Source organism: Chrysoperla carnea, chromosome 3, assembly GCF_905475395.1.
Source record: "Chrysoperla carnea chromosome 3, inChrCarn1.1, whole genome shotgun sequence".
Lineage (NCBI taxonomy): Eukaryota > Metazoa > Arthropoda > Insecta > Neuroptera > Chrysopidae > Chrysoperla > Chrysoperla carnea.
Genome location: NC_058339.1, coordinates 56,549,125 through 56,560,032, shown reverse-complemented (window position 1 = coordinate 56,560,032; position 10,908 = coordinate 56,549,125). Strand labels below are relative to the sequence as shown.

Here is a 10,908-nt window from a genome sequence, read left to right as displayed (position 1 = left end):
TCTGTGACTAAAAGTAGTAATACTATAATAATATACTTTTTAGAAGACATTTTTGAATACAGTTCGTGTTTTTGCCACAGAAAATAACTTTGCAAACAAAATTAGATAAAATAAACAAATTAGGAATGCTTTGAGCCGAAATAGAATGTAATTGACCGTTAGTTTACGAAAAAACAATAAACAAAGATCACTTTTTGACGAATATTTAGTCTTATCCAGAAGTGAATTATACCTATAAGCGGCAGTATTGTTTAATTTACCTATGTACTGAGACCATGAGCTTGCTGTGTGCACAGATGAGCAATATATGAGAGTATTTGTTGTAGCGTTGACTGACTTTCTGCACTAATACAACTACTATTTAGAGAACTATATATTTATTGTCTTTCTAAGATATCGCGTTCTCTCTCACTCCGGTAGAAATACCTTAAGTCATTTGGACCCAACAGGTGTCGAAACCTTTGCTCTGAACTTTTGCTAAATATTTATTTTAAAGTAAAACCTTAAGGGAGGCCGAGAAAATAAAACAAACTGTTAACATGACAGACAAACTTGTTGATCATTTTACGTTTACACGTGTAAGTACGACAACTTGCGCAGTTTAAATGTTTGTTACAAATGTGTTGCTACGTATTTGCACATTTCAATATGAATCAACCTTTAAACTTACAATAAATTTCTATTATAAAACCTTCTTCTATTAAAACAAATTTGGAAAAACACAATTATTAAAATGTTTATACCAAATTCATCTGTAATAAAACTATAATACATTTTTGAAACTTTAAATATGGTACATGTCCATATATTTAAAGCGCAGATCATATTGCGCAAGTGACGTCGTTGTCGCTTTAATAATGATCGACGCTCGTGAAGTATATATAATATTATTATACGAAACAGACCGACGGCGGTGGTGGATACCAATAACAGCGTCTAAAAATAAAATGTTCTTGTTGTGAAATATTTTTATTTATATTGTAAGACATCTTTTTTTTTATTCGCAAATTCAGTAATAAATAATATTATTAAAATATAAATTTAATAAATGAATTAATAATACAATATTTAGTAATTATTTGAAGGTAAAGAATATTAAAATATATGATATTTTGAATAACTTTTGGAATAAATAAATCTAGATAAATTAACCTATGTTTTAAAGTTCATAATTAACACATTTTAATCAAAACATTACATAGAAATACTCGAAAAAACTGACTGTAAGTAATTAAAAAAATATTTAAGATTTAAGTTTTCATACATTATTTAATTAATAACTTGATATGTGTTTATATACATTTTAGTTTATACAGTATGAGCCAAAAGAATGTTTTATAGCTATAATCAAAGTGATAAAAAAGACCCCAAGAAGGATAATTACCGTTTTTTAATTCTTAAATATCGTAATAAAGAAAAAATTGCTACAATCATGAAACTGTCCACAGCCTAAGGCCGCGACAAACACTTCTATTTGAAGGTTAAAAAATAGAATATCAAATTAGGTTTTCAAAACTATGCATTAGGACACTCAAAAAAAATACGTGTCCGAGTTCTTGATCGAATAATATGATTTTTTCCAATTATTTTTGTTAGAATAATAAAAAAATTTACCTTCGCCAATTTGAAGCTTGTATTGGAGGCATATTTAATTTTCCGGCTGCTATAATAGAAAATGCCCCGATACCGATAATTTTCTTATGTAAGAAGCTACTGAACAGGACATAAAGAATATTTATACAGGGTGGATCATTTTAATCTATAATGGCTAAAAACTTAAATAATGGCTAATAATTTAAACAAAAAATAACTTTAACAAAAGTAATGGCAAGAGATAGAATAAAATTTTAAATTAGAAAGTTGACCTTCATTAGAAAACGAATATTTTTTATCTAAACCATTTTTTCGAAAATCTTCAACTTTTGGAGGAAGTTTGACTTAATAATTATTGCATTTACTCCAAAGAAAACACGCTAACTACGGAAAAATGCTTTAAGAAAAAGTTTCCAAGGGCAATAGAGGACATTCGCCATGACTGTGTCCATGACTTTGGCTTATAATTACCGATAAACTTTAAGCGTATTTCTTTCGAATAAATGCAATAATGGCATATTTTTAAGTCGCTTTTCCTCCGAAAGCTGACGTCTTCCGAAAAAAAGTTTAAAAAAAATTGTTAATTTTTTATGAAGATCGACTTTCTAATTTAGTGTGTTATTTTTTCTCTGTCCACTTAGAATCTAAATTGGCTATTAAAACAACCCGAAGAACTAGATCCAATCTGATGTCAGAACATGATGTCAATCTCTACAATTTTTGTTTAAGTTATTTTTTGATTGGCTAACTACAAAACGAGCTCTTATCCATTATAGGTTAAATTGATCCACCTTGTACACAGAATCTCGACGGTGGTGTAACCGCTTAGATTTTTGGACGTGGGCTTGTGTGGTCTATAAAAATCTTTCAATTGAAAATTTTGGTGAACTTTAAATTATTGTTTCGGTCTGAAAGTCAACACGATATTTTTCCATGTAACATTCTGTACAATGTATAAATAAACTTAGCAGTTGTACCAATTTGTTGTAATTCATCAAATAATTAATTTACGTGATTGATTCAAAGTATTTCGAATTAAAGAGAAAAATATTTAATACTGTATTTAGATTTGCTTTACGCGAATAAAAATTATTTTGGCCTTGTGAAATTTTATTTACATTATTAGTAATAAAACATCAGTGTATTGACTACAAGTGAAAACTGTGACGACATATATTTTTATTCTTGATTATCACAATCAATATTTGCAAAAATTATAAAAAAAAAACACGAATTTTATTTTGTAAAGCAATAACAACTTTTATAACGCGTAGTGGTCACTTTATGCTGTCCCGAATGATAAAAAAAGTATCGCACGAGTGAATGTTTTATGTAGAGTCCTTTGGGCTGTTCATGAAAAAAAATATTTCTGAAATATTACTAGTGATGTATGTAAAGAAAGATCCAATTTCAGTTTCCTATGTTACAATTTTAGCAACTCTGTACATTATAATGATGCCAAATGTTAGTTTGAAATATTTAATTTACAATATCCATCGTTTAACTAACTTTCAATTCTGTAAGAACTGTGTATAGAATTTTAGGGGAAGATTATGGCCAATTAAATCGTTCTAGTAAGCTAAAAATTTGTATGAATGTGAAAAAGTTCGAAGACACTGTAAGCATTGGAGATATAGTAAAGCGTGTATATAATCTTAGTCAAAAATACGCCATTGAATTTCTTTTTCTGGGATAACACCTACTGGCAATACATCCGCTAAATGATAGCCAAAATATTCCCTCAAAATTTGTGAAAAGTTTCGAACGAATAGACTTCTGCAGAAGATCCAGAGGCTGAGAGATTATTCGATAAATAAAAATATTACTAAGAAAACATTACATTTTGTGGGATTTTTCAAAAAGTTAGGAAACTCAATTTGGATCACCTTTTACTTTCAAAAATTTCCTCAAAAATTTTATAAATATTCAATATAAAATTGCTAAGAGTATAAGATAGGGCAAAATAAATCTTTCAAAATACATACACCTATACCTTATTTTGAAAATGGTAGTAGAATCAGAAAATCTTAAAAAAAATGTTTTTGAAATTTTAAAAGCGCTATGCACCGGTTGTTTTATTTTTCTCACATTTGCACAACTTTTGTTAACAATTTACTTTGCAATTGACGTAATACTTTACGTCTGTCTTCTTCCTATCATATTATAATAGACCCACTAACTGATGGAGATTAAATTTATAGGAATTCGAATGAATTATCTATGTGTTCCCCAATAAGCAATTCTGTTTCTGAAATAGACGAAAACACATCGAAAATATGCTACAATCCAAAAACTTACCTTTTTTAATAAAATTGCCTTTTTATTTCAGCTCAAAAATACACTAGAGGTTTATAAATATCCGGTCAAAGTACGATAAAATGAATTTAGACGCACAAAATGGTTTATTAAATTTACCATCAACATCGTTGTCTGTAACTGATGCAAGTGGTGCTTATTTAAAAGATGCAGATGTTGCATCCACATGTCCATTATTAACACCATCACCACCTACAAATGCATTAGTGAATCCTAGTGCAGGTGATTTAGATACACCTACATCACCGATTATTGATGGAGCTGAATTAACACAAAAACTAAAAAAAGTTGAACAAGGTATATTTTTCTTTTACATTATTTGATTCTGGTGGCTTTATTATTTAAATTTTTATATAAAAAAAACTGAGAAGTTAATTTTATTGTTTATGGAAAAAATTAAATTTTAGACCAGCCAAATCCTGCTAAAATTCTTGATGGACCAAATAAATTGATTCTGAAATTATGTTTTCTATAATCAAATCTGAGATTATTTTGTCCTGCATCCCCAGAAAGTGGTTGAAAAATACTTCATTTTCTCGAAAATGATGATAAATCTGATAGAAATAGCAAATCAAATTTTATAAATTCACGTATTTTTCGTATTTTCAATAGAAACGAAATTATTAATTAATAATTAATCAAAATTCTATCGAAATTAGGCTACTATAACTTTAATAAATATACAAATTATCTACTTGACATTTTTTTTTAAAAATAGACTGTCAGCTCGTAACAGAAAAAAAATAATCAATTTTTACAGTCTGCCAATGATACAGGACATATAGAGAAAAACTTTTTACTGTCTGTCATTCGTTTGAATAAAAGGCAAGACTGTTCTATACACTAAACATTTATTGGCAGACGGTTTTCTCGTGTTCAAACTTTAATAAAACAATATTTTTTTAATAACTAATATTGGTTATGTTTAAGATGTGCACAGAAAACCGTCTGCCAATCAATTTTTAGTTTATTGAACAGTTTTGCCTTTTATTCAAATGAACGGCAGACTGTAAAATGTTTTTCTATGTCTTTTATAAATACATGTTAATTTTTAATTATGTATTTATTAGTTATGAATGTTATTTTATAAATTTTTCTGTTGCCTGTGCCTGTATATATACTCTCTATCATTGGCAGAATGTAAAAAATTTACTATGTTTTGTTTGTTTGTTTGTTAGTTATTTTTTTTTTTTTTTGTACATGTCCATATTTCTGTTGCGCCCTGACAGTCTAAAAATTTAATTCCCTACAAACGCAGTATTTGTTGGAGATATAAGCAAAAATAATAGCAGATTCGTGGTTGAAAATATAAAAGTATTTTAATCTGATCCTTAAACAAGTCAATTTCAAAAGAAATTTTTAATTTGAAAACAAGACAATAGTGGTAAAATTTATTAATGAACGTCCTTAATTAACACTATAAACCCAAAATAATTTACACAAATATGATTTATGATTGGGATCGTCTTTATTTGTTATTAAAAATTATTACAATGAACATGGAGAGGAGACATATATTATATTATCTTTTAGGTGATTTATCATCATCAAATTCTTCAGTAGCTGAACCAGCTTCTGTACAATTATTACACAATTATTTAACATTGACAAAGACGGCAGGAGATGGAATCGCATTACAGGTACCACCTTCCGTAGAATTGTTATTCAATTATATATCAGGGGAGGGGGTCACATTTCAGGTAAATATTAAATGTAATTTTATTGTTTATTAAGTTTTGCAATAAACGATGCTCAAATAAATAAATTGGAGGATTGGGAAAATCATCTTTACTTAATTAATTGGGATATAATTTAATTAAGAAATGTGACTAACCAAACTGATATATGTATTATAAAAAAGTATGCAATAATTGTAGATTATGAAACTTAAAGTTATTTTTTTCACATTGGTATAAAACAGTGAACTTTTCTTTGACTATTTTTGATTAATTAACTTGTTATTTTTCTAATTAAAGAGAATTAAAACAAGCGAAATTTACAAAATTTTAAAAACTCCGATTTTTTTCGGGTACGGAATCCTAAACTCGCATTTTTAATATCTAAGAATACTCTCCATTAAATTGCCTTTTTAATTAGAGCCTTCTCCAAATTGATCGATTTTGAGGATCATCGCCTATTTTTTAGTTGTTCCGGGTACGGAACCCTTAACTCGCGCTTGGAACATAGCTAAGAACAGTCCCTATAAAATTAGTTTAACAAATAAATCCAAATCCAGGCAGACAGACACATAGAGCGGTTAAACTTATAACACCCCTTTATTTGGTTCAGGGGAAAAAAATACGTGTATACCAGGAAAAAAATCCGGGCTTCTTGGATTCATGATAATTTACCATTTTTCATCGTTATCGCTGTGGTATCCAAAAAAAATTTTTTTAATTTTAATTAATGATTTCAGTTATAGGTTTTGACTTAGGCTTATAGATTTCAGAATCTATACTTCCTCCAGTTGTGAAATGGACCCGATTTTGTATTTGTTGAGTCAAAATTACAGGAAATTTCTCCCGATTGCCCTCTCTGAATACGCGCCTATTTAAATATGATGACACCTTTCTATTTGGTATTCAATAAAATTAATAATTTTTAAAATATGACTTATATAATATTATAGATACTTATTATAATCTCGAATTTAAATTAATTGATATATGGTAAATAAGTGTTGAAGGTCGGTAATTAAAATATTGTGTGTTTATGGTATCATTTCATGAATACTTTCGTAATAGATAGGTAAATCTTGTAATTAAAACGTGATCGTTATACTAATTGACAATTCACACATATATTAATTAAACAAGTTAAAAATATCAAAATTTGTTTAAAAAAATGTCGGTTATTTAGAAAATTGAAATGAAAGTTCCTACATGTAGCAAACAGAAGAGGAAAATTTTTTTTCGAATAACTATAAAAACAACCAAGATAAAAGCCATCAAAGATTTGCTTGTATCTTTTTCTAGCAAAACAGAATTGAGAATGGAATTTCCATGGCAAACACAGTTAATGACGTCAAATACCATGACCGATCTCTGTCTAATTAGATTTTATTTTTATTGTCACTTTTTGTCATCTATTTTATGATATTTTCATATTTTGTTAAGAAATACGAAAAAAATCCATCAATCTCACCATCCGTTTTGGTGAAATTGTCTCCCTAAATGGGATAATATTGTCTGTCAAGTTCTAATACAGGATGTTTCAGAAGGAATAGTAAATATTTTAGGTACGTATTCAAGTTTTTGAAGCCATTCTTCCATCTTCTGTGCGTTTATTGGTGGTAGCACAGATATTAGTGAGGAAAGTCAAACAAATTCTTTTTCAGAAAAAATTTGATATCTTCGAGAAAAATTAACATAGAAAGTCATCCACGTGTTGGTTTAACTAAAAACGAATTCCCAAAAAAGTTTTCAACAAAATAAGAACAAAAATGAGTTAATTTTTTTCCTTAAGTTTTTTATTAGAATCAGTAATCGCGTAGAAAAAAATTTAAAAGCTAAAAGCTTCAAAATACTCTTCTGAAAATTTCGATTCGAGAACTGAGATACCCAGAATCAATCGATCAAAACATTGCTACAAAATTTTTGAAAATTATTTGTACATTTAATATTTTCTAGTAGTAAGTTGCATTACATTTAAATCATTGAATTTTTTTCCAGGAAAATGGAACACGTTCAGCAAAGGATGTGCCATATGAACGTAAAGTCGAAAATATGTTTTTCTTCAAATGGAATTGGCCATTAATACGTAAATTTTGTGTATTCGGCACTTTATTGTCGGTATTAAGCGCTGTAGTACTTGTTATTTCAATGGTCGTAACATTACCAAAAACATGTAATCCACCGGTGAAATGGTATCAAGGTGGATTATTATACGAAATATTTCCAGCAAGTTTTCAAGATTCAAATGGTGATGAAATTGGTGATTTACGTGGCATAGTACAACGTGTTGAATATATCAAATCATTAGGTGTACGTGGAATACGATTAAATTCAATATTCCCAGCACCACATTATCCAGAAAATTTCCATAATATTTCTACTTTATTTGATATAGAACATAATTTGGGCACAATGGCTGATTTTGAAAATTTGATTAAATTTTATCATTCGAATGAAATAAAAGTGATTATAGATCTTCCTGTATGGCCATTACACGGTGATTATCAACAAAGTGTTCCAGAAGTTTTAATCAAAAATGAAACGTTTCATAAAATTGAGAATAGTGTGAGTTACAATCAAACTGCAACAGACGAAGAACAGGAAGATTCAGAATTGGTTGAAAGTGAGACGACTATAACAAAAGCAATACGATTTTGGTTAAATCATGGAGTCGATGGATTTTATTTAAAAGGTATTGAAACATTTGTATGAAACATATTTATGTTTATTTCGAAGAAATATACATCTGATTTTGAATCGAACTCACGGTCGTTATTAATTTGGGGCGATTTTCTTGGGTTGAGAGCTATTGACCTCTACAAAGTACGCATTTTTATTCAGCTAACAATATTTAAATTGTTAGTTTTGTTATAAGTAAGCCCCTTGCTCGAAAAATGGGTCGGAATTCTTATCTGGGCGACCGTTCTTGCATTAATTGTTAGAATCTCTTTAAAAAAATACTTGATAATCATTTACGTTTCCTTTGAAAATATGACAATTTAAAATTTTTTCTTAAATCTTTTATGTCAAAATAGTTAACTTAAATTTAGAACGGATTTGAAAAAGGACTGAGAATTAATAAGTCTTAGAAACTCTGAAAAAGTCTTAAGAACTTTGAATAACTCTGACTTATTAGGTCTGAATTAGACAGTTCAAAAACGTTGAGGTTCAGAGTTCCTAAGATTTTTTCAGAGTTTCTATTAAGACTTATTATTAAGACTTTCTATTAAGACTTATTATCTCCTTATTAAGACTTATTATTTCTTCAAATATTTTTTCCTCTAGAGTGGCTAGATCCAATTTGCGTAACAAATTCATAAAACAATCGTTTAATCGTTATTTTTGGAAAAGATTCTAACAACTGATGTGGCCAGCGTCCAAATCAGAGTCTTGATTAATTTTTCGGGCTAGATCCTTGTCTATTAGTTGCTCCAAAGAAACGAGGTGGAACATATGAAACCATATGTAAAATATGAAAAAAAATGAATGTTCCCTCTAAGTTTTTAATCACGTACCTAATTCAAGAAAATTAATTTACGTATTTATGAGCCTCTAAGTAATCAGCTGCTGTAGTGGCTAAGAACATCTTTTTAGTATCTTGTTGTTTTTATTATGTTTAACAATTATGCATTTGTAACCATTCTAAGTATATTTTGTAAATTTGAGAAATATTTTCTAAACTGTCAGTACTTAGAATGTCTGAAGGCCAAAGCAGAAGGTTCGTATTATAACATTAAACGTATTCACATATAATGTTATAGTAGTAACATTTAGAATGGTAAAACACGTGTATTTTCTGTGACTCAGAGTGTACACAGTGATCGCTGTGTACACTCTGTGTCATAGAAAATACATGTGTTTTACCATTCTAAGTGTTATTACTATAACATTTAGAATGTGGATACATGTAATGTTATAATAAGAATGATTTCAGTTTTGCATTCATTTTGACTCAGAGTATATATTTATTCACTGTCTTAATGTATATTTAATTTTGTTTATAATCATTAAACATTTTTTTAATTATTAAATATTTAATTTAATTTTAAAGGTATTGAAAAATTTGTGCATGATCCATATTTTGCACAATCCATACGAGAATGGAAATTATTATGTGGATCTGAAAGAATATTAATTGTAAATTATGATACATTTAAGTTAACACCCAAATATATGCATAGTATTTTATTGAATCGAATCGATTTGGTTGATATTAAATTAAATTTTGATAATGGAGCTGACGGACTACGTAATCAAATTGAACAAACCCAAGAAGGTATTTTATGGTCGAAGCCAAGTGCACCATGGGTACAATGGAGTACTGGTAATGTCGATTCACATCGTTTATCATCCATGTTACAAAATACAACACTTGGTGCAATTTTAATTCAATTCATATTGCCTGGTACGCCAAGTCTTTTTTATGGAGATGAGATAGCATTGGGTGAAGTGATTGATTCGAATGGTGAACGTGCTGATTTAAAACATTTACATCAATTAACAACCATGCTATGGCAAAAAAATGATAAATCGAATCATGATTCCCGTCATAATTCTTTACCGTGGCTACCAGGAAAACCCGAATATAAAAATTTCAATTATATAAATGCAATTACAAAAATGACTAAGTTACGTATGGAGAATCCAACGATTTATGTGAATGGTATTTGGAAGGATTCAATAATAACATGTAATGCGGCTGTACGTTATTCGGGTAATAATATTTTGGTAATTGAACGATGGTATCCCCGTCGTAATACGTTTGTGATTGTTAGTAATTTAAGTAATATGACACAAACTGTTGATTTATCGTCACTGTATTATAGTGGTACTGTAATTGTTGCCACAAACACTGAAATTCAAGATCAACGAATTAATTTTAATTTTATTCGTTTACGTAGTGGTGATTCCATTGTATTAAAACTTGATAAATAAATTCATCTGTTATTTCTATCATCACTTTTGCTTTATTTTTTTTCCCATGCAGGCGTTTTCGTTTCCAAACTGTTGCGATAGGCACACCGACCTATTGACCTAAGTGAGCACACAAAAAAATTTTCGGTTAAAAAGTTTCAATTATACATCAGTATTTTGGCATAAACACATATTACTTCATCACTTCAACAGTGCCGGCATACCTGAGCAACCACTCAGGACTTCCCTAAGGTAGTTCTCGATCTTCAATGAAGTTTAGAAAAATACATATAATTGATCCGTTTGATACGTTTGAATAATTCCTTTGAATGCATTGACGTTTCTTTTAAAACGATGTAGGAAATGAGCTAGTAACAAATTAATTTTTCAAGTAAACGGAGACAACTTTTTT

At 28.9% G+C, this 10,908-nt stretch overlaps 1 protein-coding gene across 4 annotated transcripts; it reads left to right on the top strand.

The window, feature by feature from the left end:
• Positions 1–902: 902 nt before the first annotated feature.
• On the top strand, positions 903–10,538 carry LOC123294868 (neutral and basic amino acid transport protein rBAT-like). Of its 4 annotated transcripts, none has more exons than XM_044876048.1 (5): positions 903–980; positions 3,923–4,206; positions 5,443–5,549; positions 7,581–8,274; positions 9,634–10,538. In XM_044876048.1, exons 2-5 carry the CDS (start codon positions 3,972–3,974, stop codon positions 10,515–10,517), a joined length of 1,920 nt encoding a protein of 639 aa, XP_044731983.1. In that variant the 5' UTR covers positions 903–980; positions 3,923–3,971; the 3' UTR covers positions 10,518–10,538. The 4 variants fall into 4 exon arrangements, with proteins under 4 accessions (XP_044731983.1, XP_044731984.1, XP_044731982.1 ...); XM_044876049.1 differs by lacking the exon at positions 903–980 and adding an exon at positions 1,062–1,085; XM_044876047.1 differs by lacking the exon at positions 903–980 and adding an exon at positions 1,109–1,223.
• The last annotated feature ends 370 nt before the right edge of the window (positions 10,539–10,908 follow it).